General features: G+C 41.5%; 2 protein-coding genes across 3 annotated transcripts; one reads left to right on the top strand and one right to left on the bottom strand.

Annotated features, from left to right (window-relative positions):
• Positions 1-25: 25 nt before the first annotated feature.
• On the bottom strand, positions 26-5,845 carry cars2 (cysteinyl-tRNA synthetase 2, mitochondrial). Of its 2 annotated transcripts, none has more exons than XM_069175278.1 (15): positions 5,480-5,845; positions 5,352-5,396; positions 5,125-5,242; positions 4,967-5,038; positions 4,369-4,474; positions 4,213-4,293; positions 3,979-4,108; positions 2,459-2,592; positions 1,538-1,605; positions 1,370-1,436; positions 1,128-1,266; positions 836-959; positions 616-714; positions 223-438; positions 26-147 (listed from the first exon to the last, which is right to left on the bottom strand). In XM_069175278.1, exons 1-15 carry the CDS (start codon positions 5,656-5,658, stop codon positions 79-81), a joined length of 1,647 nt encoding a protein of 548 aa, XP_069031379.1. In that variant the 5' UTR covers positions 5,659-5,845; the 3' UTR covers positions 26-78. The 2 variants fall into 2 exon arrangements, with proteins under 2 accessions (XP_069031379.1, XP_069031378.1); XM_069175277.1 differs by having other exon boundaries at positions 5,352-5,402; positions 5,480-5,844.
• A 121-nt stretch (positions 5,846-5,966) lies between these two features.
• On the top strand, positions 5,967-15,157 carry atg3 (autophagy related 3). Its single transcript, XM_069175279.1, has 12 exons — positions 5,967-6,156; positions 6,364-6,405; positions 6,516-6,565; positions 8,272-8,342; positions 9,277-9,384; positions 9,526-9,578; positions 11,371-11,461; positions 11,544-11,578; positions 11,893-12,045; positions 12,493-12,620; positions 12,824-12,892; positions 13,916-15,157. The coding sequence occupies exons 1-12, from the start codon at positions 6,085-6,087 to the stop codon at positions 13,995-13,997; spliced, it is 954 nt and encodes a 317-aa protein (XP_069031380.1). The 5' UTR covers positions 5,967-6,084; the 3' UTR covers positions 13,998-15,157.
• The last annotated feature ends 41 nt before the right edge of the window (positions 15,158-15,198 follow it).

Here is a 15,198-nt window from a genome sequence, read left to right as displayed (position 1 = left end):
CCAAAACACAAACAAACAGCTGGTCAACATTCAATTTACAAACTTTATTACATGTTACGGTGATGAGGTGGAGATGTTTCAGCTGTCCGGTCCTCGCCGTCCTCTCTGAGTGTCTTTGATCTCCCAGGTGGACGTCGCTCCTCTGTCCTGAAAACACCAGAAGAAGACGTCAGTCCCTGTCAGCTGCAACTTTAAAAACACCTCGGTGTGAAGCCAGCACACCTTTATGAGCACACCGAGAGGTGCCAGGTCATCCCTGAGGGCGTCGCAGGCTCTGAGCAGAGCGAGTCTCTCCGGGTAAAGTCCAGGTTTGACGGGCGACTCGGGAGTCGGAGCGTCCCGATGAGTCAGAGCGAACGCTCGCACTTCACTTCTGAAATGAGTCAGCTGCTCCACGACGGCCGGAAGATTCCCACCATGACTCGGCATATCTGAGTCCTGCAGAGCAGTGAGGAAACACTTCATTCATTCTGATGGACATAAATCTGAACATGTACGAGTTCTGAAAGTGAAATGCCTGATATTGGAGTTTTAAAAGTGAAATGCCTGACAAGGGTTTTGAGCTTCTCAAAATGTCAGGGTCTTGTTTTGTACGCGTTATTTTAAAGTTCAGACCTGACGTTGCAGCAGATTGAAGCCGAACACGTCCAACAGGTCTCGGATGTAGGTGACCATCGCGCCGAACACTGCAGGGCTGCGGACCGCTCCGTCGGACTGGAGGTAGGAAACACACACACACACACACACACACACACCTTCAGTTGGAGTGAGGAGCACTGGTTTTCTGATCAGAGGGGAAAGATCATCTATAAGTGGTCTCGGTCAGCTGCGTTACCGTAGAAACAGGCTGGAGCTGACGGTTGCCGTGGTAAACCAGATTCATCAGAGCACCGACGGCTCTCGGCGTGTCGAAGTCGTCTGCCAGAGCTTTCAGCACGCTGGATTTAGTCTCAGCCAACCTGGAGGAACACGACAACGTTCAGGAAAACGCAAGTTGGACTTTTATTTGGAAACAGAACTGAAACATTCATCTGGAAAAACATCTTTACATTTGAACTAAGGGTGAAAAGAAGAAAGTAAAATAGGAGGGAGGGGGGAGGAGGAAGAGGGGAGGAGGGAGGAGCTACCTGTCCCACAGAGACGCCTCCTGCACAGGTGAGCACTGCAGCTGCCCCTTCATGTAGGCCTCGGCCCCGAGGAGGAAGGTGGAGACGGTCTCCAGGGAGGTCCGAGCCTCCAGCATGCTCCTGTCGCTGTAGTCTATCGCTATGGAGACACAACAGGAAGTCAGGACGCCGTCTACTTCCTGCTCCGTCACCCAGGAGGCTGGAACGGGATTATTTTGTGTTTTAAATGAAGATCCTCCCACCTGATCTGTATTTGGTCAGAAGACAAAACATCCTGAACTCGTTGGCCGAGTACGACTGCAGGAAGTCCTGACGCAGGAAAAACACATTTATTTACACAAACTTCAAACACGACAAGAATTTATTCTTCCAAAACTCCAGCAGTGATAAAAGGCTCGTGGAGACGTTACCTTGATGGTGATGAAGTTCTTTAAAGATTTAGACATTTTCTCTGCGCTGCCTTTCAGGTGTAAATGACCTAAAAACAATAAAAACAACAAGAAAAGCAGTAAATAAGCTGTTACTAAACACTCAAGAGATGCTGTGTAAAATGGAAATAAAAACTGAATGAGGTCATTTGCAAATCATGTAAACTCATATTTAATAAAAAAAAAAATAGACCAAATACAACATATTAAATGTTGAAACAGAGAAATGTTATGGCAGCAATATGTTTAAAAGGATCATGTTCACCACTGAGCTGCATCACCTCTTGTTTTTACCACACTCTGTAAACGTCTGGGAACTGAGGAGACCAGTTTCTGGAGTTTTGAAAGTGAAATGTTGTCCCATTCTTGCCTGACAGAGGATTTTAGCGGCTCAACAGTTCAGTCTCCTTTGTTGTATTTTGAGATGCTCTTTTTAGTTAGCGTGACACAACTTGTCCATTCTTTTGATTGATATATTTTTTTTTTTATAAAATAACAAAACGTTTTTCAGTTTTCAACATTTGATATGGTTTTTTTTGTCCGTTTTCAATTAGATATGGGTTTACATAAATTGCATTCTGTTTTATTTATATTTTACAGAATGTCCCACCTTTTGTTTTTATGTTTTTAAAAACGAAAAGTTTAAAAACAAAAAGAATAGCTTTATAGTGACTGATCAAATGGAATAAACAGACAAACTGGGCACAAAAAGTGCACACAATAAGAAAAAAATGTACAAATACGTATACATAAAATGACAGCAATGAATAAATACACACACACACAACTGTATTTATATACTGGTTATATATTTATTCAGTAGTCTGAACCTGCAACCACAGGACGGGATGAACTGCAGGTAAAAGCTTGTTCAGCCGGATTGATTGGATGTTTGGGACGTACCTGAGTGGAGGAAGTAGTTGGCCCACTGGCCGCACTGATGGTAGGCTTCACTCTGAGCGATCTCGTTCTCGTGGTGAGGAAAGGCCAGGTCGATTCCTCCGGAGTGAATATCCAGCTGACTCCCGAACACACAGCTGGAAGTGCCACAGAGACAGAATCATCTTCACCACTGTGTAGCGTCACCGCCTGTTTAGGTTAGGTAGTTTTAACAACACTCTGTAAACGTGTAGGAACTGAGGAGAGACCAGTTGCTGCACTTTGGAAATTGAAATAGCTGATATGAGTTTTGAAATTGAAATAGCTGATATAGGGGTTTTGAAAGTGAAATGCCTGATATAGGAGTTTTGAAAATGAAATGGCTGATATAGTAGTTTTGAAAGTGAAATGGCTGATATAGAGGAGTTTTGAATGTGAAATGGCTGATATAGAGGAGTTTTGAATGTGAAATGGCTGCTATAGGAGTTTTGAAAATGAAATGCCTGATATAGTAGTTTTGAAAGTGAAATGCCTGATATAGTAGTTTTGACAATGAAATGCCTGATATAGGAGTTTTGACAATGAAATGCCTGATATAGGAGTTTTGACAATGAAATGCCTGATATAGGAGTTTTGACAATGAAATGCCTGATATAGGAGTTTTGACAATGAAATGCCTGATATAGGAGTTTTGAAAGTGAAATGCCTGATATAGAGGAGTTTTGAAAATGAAATGCCTGATATAGAGGAGTTTTGAAAATGAAATGCCTGATATAGTAGTTTTGACAGTGAAATGCCTGATATAGTAGTTTTGACAATGAAATGCCTGATATAGGAGTTTTGACAATGAAATGCCTGATATAGGAGTTTTGACAATGAAATGCCTGATATAGGAGTTTTGACAATGAAATGCCTGATATAGGAGTTTTGAATGTGAAATGGCTGATATAGAGGAGTTTTGAAAATGAAATGCCTGATATAGTAGTTTTGAAAGTGAAATGCCTGATATAGTAGTTTTGAAAGTGAAATGCCTGATATAGTAGTTTTGACAATGAAATGCCTGATATAGTAGTTTTGACAATGAAATGCCTGATATAGTAGTTTTGACAATGAAATGCCTGATATAGTAGTTTTGACAATGAAATGCCTGATATAGGAGTTTTGAAAGTGAAATGCCTGATATAGTAGTTTTGAAAGTGAAATGCCTGATATAGTAGTTTTGAAAGTGAAATGCCTGATATAGGAGTTTTGAATGTGAAATGGCTGATATAGAGGAGTTTTGAAAATGAAATGCCTGATATAGTAGTTTTGAAAGTGAAATGCCTGATATAGTAGTTTTGAAAGTGAAATGCCTGATATAGTAGTTTTGACAATGAAATGCCTGATATAGGAGTTTTGACAATGAAATGCCTGATATAGTAGTTTTGACAATGAAATGCCTGATATAGTAGTTTTGACAATGAAATGCCTGATATAGGAGTTTTGACAATGAAATGCCTGATATAGGAGTTTTGAAAGTGAAATGGCTGATATAGGAGTCAAACCTGGCGATGGTGGAGCACTCGATGTGCCAGCCGGGTCGTCCTCGGCCCCACGGAGACTCCCAGGACGGCTCCTGAGGCTTCGAGCGTTTCCACAATGCAAAATCCCTCAAGTCTCGTTTCCTGGAGTCGCCTGGAGACCCGAAGGAAGAAGCTGGATTCATCTCACGATGACAGAAACCTGAGATCTGCTTCACGAGGTCTTTAAAATGTAGATGACTTCCCAGAAACACTCACCGGCGTCTCCCTGAGACTCCACAGATCCCACAAACTTCCCGTATCGCCCCCCGATGGACGGGATGTCGAAGTACACGTCACCTGCAACCGGAGCACCAAGATCAGCTGACTGCAGGAACACCTTCATCAGAGGAGTCACGACCTTCTGATATTCACCTTCCTCGGTGGCGTACGCATGTCCGTGTCTGATGATCCGCTCGATGAACGCAACGATATGATGAACGTTCTCGGTGACTCGTAGATAAACAGCTGGAGGAACCACCTTGAAGACGACAACAACAACAACATGATGAACGTTCTCGGTGACTCGTAGATAAACAGCTGGAGGAACCACCTCGAAGACAACAACAGGAAACAACAACAACAACATGATGAACGTTCTCGGTGACTCGTAGATAAACAGCTGGAGGAACCACCTCGAAGACAACAACAGGAAACAACAACAACAACATGATGAACGTTCTCGGTGACTCGTAGATAAACGGCTGGAGGAACCACCTCGAAGACAACAACAACAACAACATGATGAACGTTCTCGGTGACTCGTAGATAAACAGCTGGAGGAACCACCTCGAAGACAACAACAACAACAACATGATGAACGTTCTCGGTGACTCGTAGATAAACAGCTGGAGGAACCACCTCGAAGACGACAACAGGAAACAACAAAAGCGTTTTTTGAGTTTGACCTTCAGGGCCACCGTAAACAGAGACAGTTTATATCACGGTGAGATGAAGGAGATTTAAAACGCACCTTCAACGACAGCATGTCGCTCTTGAACTCCTCTTCGTACATTCTGGCGATGACGGCTGGAGAAATGTTTTCCTGTCAATCAACAGCAATAAAACATCTGAATCAAACAGAGTTCAAAGTTCATAAATAATAAGACGCCTGATTCTCGTGATCTTCACCTCGAGGCCTCTTTTGATGATTTTGTCGTCGATGTCGGTGATGACCATCGCGTGGACGACGGTGACGCCGGCCAACCTGGACAGGATCCTCTGCAGGATGTCAAACCTGACGTAGGAGCTGCAGAGACACAATCATTACCACACACACACACACACACACACACACACACACACACACACACACGTGCAGTCTCTATTTTGTACACAAAGCGTGTTTCCATAGTTACCATGCATGCCCCAGGTGCGCGTGGTCGTACACGGTGGGTCCGCAGCTGTACCTGAGATATACAACGCATGCTTATTTATGACGTCATACTCGTGTTAATAACCATGAAGTTGATGACGACGTCCCCACCAGGTAGCCACGCCCTCTCTGACCAGCACCAGAGGCTCCTTCTTCTTCGTGAGGCTGTTGAACGCCTTGAAGCGCGTGTCAAACCCGTCGGGTCTCGTCCACGCGCCGCAGGATCCGCTGGCTCGAGGACCGGAAGTGTGTCCCGCGCGGAGGATCTTTGCGGTCCCCGACCTCCACATAGCGCGAGCTCAGTGTGTCTAAAGCACGCGCCGAGCTGCTCCGCTCACTCCTTCAGTTCAGATGAAGGTTGTTCATCACCACAGGAAGAAGAGATGAAGGTTGTTCATCATCACCACAGGAAGAAGAGATGAAGGTTGTTCATCATCACCACAGGAAGTCCCGACCGTTGGAGTTTCACCTTTCACGCGTGTTTCTGTCACCGCCCCCACTTCTCGCGAGATTGTCTTCTTTTACCTTTTCACTCGCGAGAAGTTTTGATACCGGAAGTATTTTAGGCGTTTATCACGTGACTGTCACCTCCTGCTCGACACACTTCCCCCCTCGCTCCACTCCCACTTCAGTTTTGATATGTCCAAATAATTCAGCGTTGTTTTCCCCGGAAGAAGAGACGTCGCTGGTGCCGTCGTCGCGAGGATCTGTCCGACATGCAGAACGTGATCAACTCGGTGAAAGGCACCGCGCTCGGCGTGGCGGAGTTCCTCACCCCGGTGCTGAAGGTAAACACGGAGCTCCTGTTTGATGGCTGCTGTGGTGATGTGCAGCTGTCACGGTGAATCAACACGGAGTCGCTTCAACTCTGGTTGAACAGCACAGCTGAAGTCCAGCTGTGGTTACTGCGCAGCCGCACTTCTGTCTCCCGCCGACGTTCCTCTAAACGTTTGTTTGTTTGTTTGTTTGTTTGTTTGTTTGTTTGTGAATCGCAGGAGTCTAAATTCAAAGAAACAGGAGTCATCACACCGGAGGAGGTGAGGATATTTATGTCACTATTATGGTATATCTCATCTCTCAGCTTGTCTATAAAAGTCTGATTCATACGAACTGATCTCTCTTTTATTTTGTATTTGATGTGTTTTAGTTCGTAGCAGCTGGAGATCACCTGGTTCATCACTGCCCTACATGGAAGTGGTGAGTTCACTTCATATGTGTGTAAAAGAGGATTAGTTTCTTTTAAAGTAACATAAAGGGGCTGAATTAATGCTTAAATAAATGTGTCATAACAGCATCCACTCTAATAAGGTAGGTAGGTAGTTACTTTATTAATCCCAGAGGGGGAATGTTTTCACTACAGCAGCATACAGAAGCAATAAGATAATAATAGAATAATAGAAAAGCAATAAAATGGCAGTAAAATAGTAGTAAAATAACTCAGAATATCCGATAATAAACTGTGTAAACACTGACTGGAATATACTTTATTTCTGGTGGAATCACATTAAACATGTCGCCAAAGCATCATTTCTTACATAAATAGCAGAATATAATTGATAAAATGATAAGGTATTAAAACATTTTTTTTTTTTATCTGGGTGAAGTCGTCTCTAATTTCATTATATTTTGAGCAGCTTGTCCAGAACATAAATTTCAGTTTCAATCATAATAATATTAATTTATTCTATATTTTAGTCACTTTATAGGAGTTTTTTTTGTTTTTTTTTTGTTTGATATTTTGCGATTTGAAATTCTCTATTATTTTTTATTTTTGTCCTTTTTTTATGTACTGGATTAAATGTGGCTGATGTGGCAGAAAAATTCCATTACTTGTTGATTTTAAGGCCGAGTAAATGTTTGTAGTGTTGTCACTTTGGATGACAGCGTCACTTTCAGCATCAAATATCTATTTCAAATGACCAAAGGCATCTTGTTCCTCATTTCTCTTTTTCTCTCTGTTGAATTTCACAGTTTAGTGCAAACCCACATTGCATCACAGCGTTTTCCATCTGTGTCACTGTTTGCCACATTATTACAAAACTAAGACAGGGAATTATATTAATTTTATGTATGTAGCGCCACAACACAACAGTTATTTCAGGGCAATTACAATAGTACTTAAAATAGAACTGTTCTTCAAAAGGAACCCAACAATTCCTACACAAGCCTCTTCGGAGGAAAAACTCTCTTTAACATGAAGAAAAACCTCCAACAGAAGGAAGGAAAAACTCTTTTTAACAGGAAGAAAAACTTCCAACATAAAGAAGGAAAAACTCTCTTTACTATGAAGAAAAACCTCCAACAGAAGGAAGGAAAAACTCTCCTTTAACAGGAAGAAAAACCTCCACCATAAAGAAGGAAAAACTCTTTTTAACAGGAAGAAAAACCTGCAACAGAAGGAAGGAAAAACTATTTTTAACAGGAAGAAAAACCTCCACCATAAAGAAGGAAAAACTCTTTTTAACAGGAAGAAAAACCTGCAACAGAAGGAAGGAAAAACTCTCTTTAACAGGAAGAAAAACCTGCAACAGAAGGAAGGAAAAACTCTCTTTAACAGGAAGAAAAACCTCCACCATAAAGAAGGAAAAACTCTTTTTAACAGGAAGAAAAACCTCCCAACAGAAGGAAGGAGAAACTTTCTTTAACATGAAGAAAAACCTCCAACATCACCAGACTCAGTTCGGGAAGAGCAGAGAGTTTTTTTTTCACTTTTAATACAAGTCACTTGTTTCGGCTCCTAAATCGGATTAAAGACTTTGAGGTTTCTCAGCTTGTGTTGCTTTCTAGAAGAAAAGATGAAAGCAGATCTAAAACTGACTGCAGTATAATATTTCGGACCGGTTCTTATCAACCACATGACTCCATGTAAAATAAAAGGGTTTAACATTTTCACCTCCCTTCAGGGCCGCCGGGGAGGAACTGAAGGTGAAGCAGTATTTGCCGCCGGACAAACAGTTTCTGCTGACGCGCAACGGTAAGAGCTCTTTTAAAACTTTCATTTTTCCTCATCTTCCAGAAATGAACTTTAACTTCATCACGTCGACAAGTTGTTTCTGAATGAAAAATTACATTTTCTGGATGAAAAATAATTGCAGTGAATTTTGATAGGGAATGTGATTACACTATAAAATGTAAATAATTATTTTTAAGTAAATTATTATTTTTCAAAGCAACTGATTTGGTTGGAGAATATTATGAATGTTTTCATAAATCACAATTTAACTACAAAATTAATTGTTAATTAGAAACAAATACTAAAATCTTGTTTCAAAACAAGTTGGGATGCTGTGTAAAATATAAATATAAACAAAACAATAATTTTTACAAACCCATTTTTAATTGAAAATAGAACAAAGACAAAATATCAAATTGCTAAATGTTATTATTTTTTATTTTTTGCATGTTTACCACCTCTTCTTTTAACAACACTCTGTAAATGTTCAGGAACTGAGGAGACCAGTTGCTGGAGTTTTGAAAGTGAAATGTGGTCCCATTCTTACCTGATGTTAGATTTATATTAAATATGGGTTTACATGATTTTTAAATTGCATTCTGTTTTTTTTTTTTTTTTTTTTTTTTTTTTTTTATATTTACAATTTACACAGCAACCCAATTTTTTTGTTTTTGGAAACAGGGTTGCAATTAACCCTAAAAAAAACTTGATTATCATGTCGGTGGAAAAGTCCAGCCTCCAACAGTGTGGTTGTGAAGTACAAATACTGATGTTTTGTATGACCTTTAAACATGTGAGCATGGATAAGACATGTGACAGCGGACAGATGTACTTTATGGACACCATTCACGTATTTTAGATTTGTGTGTTGCCATGTTGTTTTCAAAACCCCCCCGTTTTCCTTCCTCTTGTTTTGTGTTGAACACGTCGTCTCCGTGTGTTTGTGGTCGTTCAGTTCCTTGTTATAAGCGCTGTAAACAAATGGAGTACTCCGATGAGCTGGAAGCCATCATAGAGGAGGACGACGGGGACGGAGGCTGGGTGGACACGTACCACAACTCAGGTGGGATACGGGCTCACACATGCATTATTTATTTATTTATATATATATACATATATATGGTTTTATTAAAGATAAAGATGTAAAATGTAGTGATATGTGTCAGAGCTTGTGGAGTTTGTAAAGTTGGATGTGTGTCAGCAGGTGTTTTAGGAGTCGTAGATGCCGTGCAAGAAATTTCACTGGACAATAACAAGGTATGTTTCATAATTATATTTTATAAACTTGTGATGATTATTGACAAAGACTGGATATTAAAGAGTTCGTAGCTTCAGGTCTGTAAAATGGTTCTGATCCAGAAGTGTCTTCAGCTGCAATACCAGCGAGTGCCACTAGAGGTCGGCTCCAAAAAGCCTCCGGCTCCATAGACTCCCATTCAACTTCTCTCATCAAATCCAAAGTGAATAAAATGTGTCCATCAGTTATCTCGGTGTTGTTAGCTAAAGTCACTCCTTCTTATTAGTTTTCTGGAGGTCCATCTGAAAATAATCCCTCATTCATTAGAAAAGAAGATTCAAGAAGACCTGTTTTTGGGGGCGTGTCTGTTTGATTGACAGGCCTGTGGTGCAGTCAGGTTACAGCTGTTGGTGGGCGGGACGTAGTATCGTCAGGTTCACAGTCAATCATTTGATTTTTTTTTTTTAATTTGATTTATTTTGCACAAGATTTTTCAAGATAAATGTTAAAAGTTGACAGTTTATTAAAAACAAAAGTTTACGTACAGAAATAGTATTTCTACGTAAGTAATGGAAACAAAACAACAAAATGTATATGACAACCGCAGCAAAAACAATCACAGTTCAACACATTTAAATGTGCTATAATTGATATTTAGATAATAATAATAATTGTTTCAAATCACAGTTTGACACTTGTAATGAATGTTGTGACTCGTTGCTCTGTTTCTCTCAGCTCAAAACAACACATGTATTTTCTTCAGGAATTGCTGAAGACCAGAAACAGAAACCAGAGTGAATGTTTGACGTAACGGGACACAAACACAGCTTTAACTAAACCAGTTGTTATAGTTCGATGTGAATATGGGACATTTCCATTCAGATATTCTGTGTTTATACGACGTTCAACAGCTGTTGTAAAGAAGTCAGTTCACCCACTTTGCAAACAACCTGCCGTCTGACACTTTGAAAAGTAGGAAGTTCTGGTTTGAAATGAAACCTCATCAGAAACCAGCGTGACTTCCTGTCTCTGGAGGAGTTTATTCTCCTGTTTGGGCCAAAACCATCCTTTTCTAAGAGCCGAATATTACTCGGTCTGTTTTCGCCTTTTTGTTTCAGTGCTTGGCTTCATAAAACGATTATTTAAAATCAGTCCCTCCAGGGTTTCCTTTTTTTTTATTTTTTGTGTGTGATTGTTGCGATCAAAAATCTAAAATGTTTGTGTTGTGTTGTAATTTGCAAAGTTTAAGTGATTTTAAAAAATTGTGTAAAATTGCAGGAATTAGAAAAAATTGCAAGTTGTGAAAGAAAAATGCAATTTATTTTTAAGCCCTACCTGATAAAGGAATAAATCTGTAATCACTTCCTGTGATAATAATCCTGCTGCACATCAGAAATACTTTAGTTGTAATCTTTCTATTTATTTATTGAACTGAGATAAAAGCTCCTAAAAGCTCCTCAAAGCTCCTAAAAGGTCCTAAAAGCTGCGTATGTTTCCAGAACAGAGCGTCTGTGACTAATGCAGAAACAACGATCACGTCAGCTGTCAAAATAAGAGCTTTAGATGCTGTTTAATTCATGTTCATTCAACACATAGACCTGCTGGATGAAACAAACAAAGAGACGTCTCTGACAACTGGACGTGTGGAGAAAACTCATTTAACATCCAGTAATATGGAATCACTTCCTTTGATATTTAATTAGAAACTTTTATTGTGAAGGCCACATTTCCCACCAAACCCGCCACTTCCTGTTTGATTTGGTGATGAAAACAGGAGTTATTAAAGTGTGCATTGACTCTGAATCCCTTCAGGCCAAGAACATGAAGGTCACGTCTGCAGGGTCTCGTGATGATGACGATGATGAAGATGAGGATGAAGATGGAGAAGCAGCAGATATGGAAGGTATTCACGTTTCACTCTCGACTCGGCAGGAACGAAGCAGCTCGTTGATCTCGTTGCTCAGAGAATCCGTCTGTGTTTTCAGAGTACGAGGAAAGTGGCCTGTTGGAGACGGATGAGGTACCTTCAATTTATCATGATCGCTTCTGATGAGTCCCAGTCCAACCTGACTCCTCCCTCCTGTCTCCTGTCTCCTGTTTCCCCCTCCTGACTCCTTCCTCCTGTCTCCTGACTCCTCCCACCTCTATCCTGACTCCTCCCACCGGTCTCCTGACTCCTCCTTCCTGTCTCCTGTCTCCTGACTCCTCCCACCTGTCTCCTGACTCCTCCTTCCTGTCTCCTGTCTCCTGACTCCTCCCACCGGTCTCCTGACTCCTCCTTCCTGTCTCCTGACTCCTCCCTCCTGTCTCCTGACTCCTCCCTCTTGTCTCCAGGCGACCCTGGACACCAGTAAAATGGTAGAAAACAAAGTGAAATCCGAGCCGGGGAGCGAAGACGCGATCCTCCAGACGAGAACGTACGACCTTTACATCACGTACGATAAATACTACCAGACACCGCGACTCTGGCTGTTCGGATACGATGAGGTACGTCACCGGATGAAGGAGGACTCCAGCTTGTGTCTCCCCCTAGTGTCCTGGAGAGGGATTACAAACACCGTTATTACATAATGAAGCTTCAGCTGGAAAACGGAGGATAAATGAAAAGAAATCGCATCACGTTCGTTTCTCTGTCAGAATTTGATCCATTCGGTCCGACAACATTTGTAACGTACGATTTAGGACACGACACAGAAAAAAGTAGAGTACTGTTAAAATGTTGAGGAAAAAAGTCAATATTGAGAATAAAGTCGAAATGTTGATTTAAAAATGAGTGAAAAAGTGAAGAAATAGAGAGATTTGTGTGACGGTGGTTTAATGAGCTCTGTGAACTTGTTTATTTAACTTTAAAACTCTTTATAATATTCGTCAGAGTTCATGTTTCTTAAAGTGACAGTGAACCAACGTTCAGACTAAAACTACTTCCTGTCTCAGGACCGACAACCTCTGACGGTGGACCAGATGTACGAGGACATCAGCCAGGACCACGTCAAGAAGACCGTCACCATCGAGAACCACCCCCACCTTCCCCCCCCCGCCATGTGCTCCGTCCACCCCTGCAGGTCACACACACACACACACACACACACACACACACACACACACACGAATGAACACGTGTTTCTGTTTTTAATATTGTGAAGTCTTGCTGGAAAGACTTTAATGTGTTAAGTGCCATGAAATAACCTGTGTTGTGATTTGGCGCTATAGAAATAAATAAAGTTGAAAGTTGAGGTTTTTGGCTGACGTCGTCGTTTCCTTGCAGACACGCTGAGGTGATGAAGAAGATCATCGAGACGGTGGCAGAAGGAGGAGGAGAGCTGGGAGTTCACATGTATCCTTTCATGGTAATAACGGAGGGAAGAGGGCAGCAGATGTTTGAGGTTTAATCAGATTTAAATTCATTTTAAGGATAAAGATCAGCTCAGATCTGCTCCTGTTACGCAACAACGATGTGCAGCACCGTCGCTTTATCGTGAGTTCCTGCGTTACACACGTTTTTAAACCCTCATATTTCAACCGACCGTCAACCATCAGTGAGGTCATCAACCATCAGTGATGTCATCATCCATCAGTGATGTCATCGTTGGTTTGTGAACGTTATGAATCCTCCAGTTCAGATTCTGTCTGTCACCATCTTTGCTAGTTCGGAGCGGTTTGGAGCAGGAAGTGACCATATTTGGACGAGCTGGGGGAGGAGCCAGAGGTAGATCTGACCGATCTGATCGGAAACCATGACGATACTACGTCCCGCCCACCGATAGGTGTAACCTGACTGCACCACAGGCCTGTCAATCAAACAGACACTCCCCCAAAACCAGGTCTTCTTGAATCTTCTTTTCTGATGAATGAGGGATTATTTTCAGATGGATTCGTCCTTCAGGTTCAGACCGTCAACATCGAGCTTAACTGGAACCTTCTGAGAGAAAACGTTCACGCACACTAAAACGTGTAACTCAGCTGCTGATGTTGATCAAGTGATGAAACTGCGTCACCACGGTTACGTCTTTACGTCACGATGCTGCACTCTGTTCAGGCGCAGCAGCAGTCTGAACCGACTGATTCCCTCCTCCATGTTTTTCACGTGTGTTTATTCTTTTAATAACCTTCAATGAAGACATCGTGGTGACGTACAAAGTTCCACCTCAGAGTGATTTCAAAGCTTCTCCTCTTGAGAGCCTGTTTTTCTCCGTTATTGGCCCCTAAAATCACCAGCCTCTTCGACGGTATCCCGGCAACCGTCCTGAGCGTGACGTTCAACCTTTTGTGATATTTACAGCTCTAACTTTTCCCTCACATTAAGCCCCGCCTCCTCCCGTGCTCCTCCTGTGTTTTTTCTTTAACCCTCACTTCTCAGGTATCTGCTGATCTTCCTGAAGTTCGTGCAGGCCGTCATTCCCACGATAGAGTACGACTACACCAGACACTTCACCATGTAGCTCGGTGGGCGTCGGCCTCTGCTCATACGTCATGTGTGCACATGGGGGGGGGAGGGATGCAACTGGTTGGTGGAGTGTTTGTGTCACTGAGATGCTTCGTGTGTTGAGTTTCATCTGCGAGTCCAATACAGGAAGATTAATTTGAGCACAAACAAAAACTACTTTCATCAAAATAAGTTTGATTTTTTAATATTTTTTTATTTGTGCTCATATTTCCCTTCTTTTTTTTATTCCACTCTTTGGACTTCGACTGTACTGGACTCAGATCAAACCGGTCTCATCGGACTCCTCTGAAGTTTCTTTTCCAGGTTTAACATTGTGACCATAAGGTGGCGCTCTCTCACAAAGTCCAAGAAGATTTTTTAAATTGAAACTCACTCATTCCACGCTGCTTTCTAACGTTAGCGTCGTTCTCAGAAAGATAAATGAAACCAGTTCGATCAGATGCGGAAATTAGATCTCATTAATATTTTGCCTCCTTTATAAAGTTGTGACATCAGACAGTTGCTCATTAACATGCACAGTTAAAACTGTGTTTCAGCTCTGCTTTGGTCTCCATGACTCCCAAAAAAACTCTTCAGCTGCTAACCCGCTCGTCTCCAACGGCAACCGTCTGCTGAGCTTAGTCCCTGAAAACAAACACTAAGTGAACCCAGTTTTGTTCTGCATCTCTTTTTAACGACTACAAATAATAATCTAAAAATGGATTTGGAGCTAAAAGTCTCATTATTTGCCAGTTTGTCTTAATACTGCAACATCTGAATGTGTTGACGGCCGTTTTCCTTCGTTCACACACTTTCTTGGGTTTTACTTCAACCTCGGGCAGTTCATTTTTTGTTTTGTATTTCCTGCAGCTTGTGTCACAAACTCAATGCTTCTACAAGTGTTAAAAGCTCGAACTCTGTTATAAATCCAATAAAAACAACAAATTTCTGGCCTCTCTATGTTTATTTTGTTATAAACAATAAACTACTTACACAACGCCTGCTTTGGTAACCTGCGCTCTACTTCCCTCCTCGTCGGCTGGGTAAAATGTTCCCTCTGTACCAGTGTACCTGTCGGTTCAGTCTCCTGGTGTAAAATACTTGGTTGTAACACTCGACCATTTCAAGGTGATGTACATTTATCAATAAAGAGTTTCCCAAATATTGAAAACAAAATGCGGTCTGTATATTTATTTATAGGTGCAGAAATTTTTTTC

This window comes from Embiotoca jacksoni, unplaced genomic scaffold, assembly GCF_022577435.1.
Source record: "Embiotoca jacksoni isolate LCO1_2020_lvr unplaced genomic scaffold, fEmbJac1.0.p SCAF_65, whole genome shotgun sequence".
Classification (NCBI taxonomy): domain Eukaryota; kingdom Metazoa; phylum Chordata; class Actinopteri; family Embiotocidae; genus Embiotoca; species Embiotoca jacksoni.
This window is presented reverse-complemented; position numbering and strand designations above follow the sequence as displayed.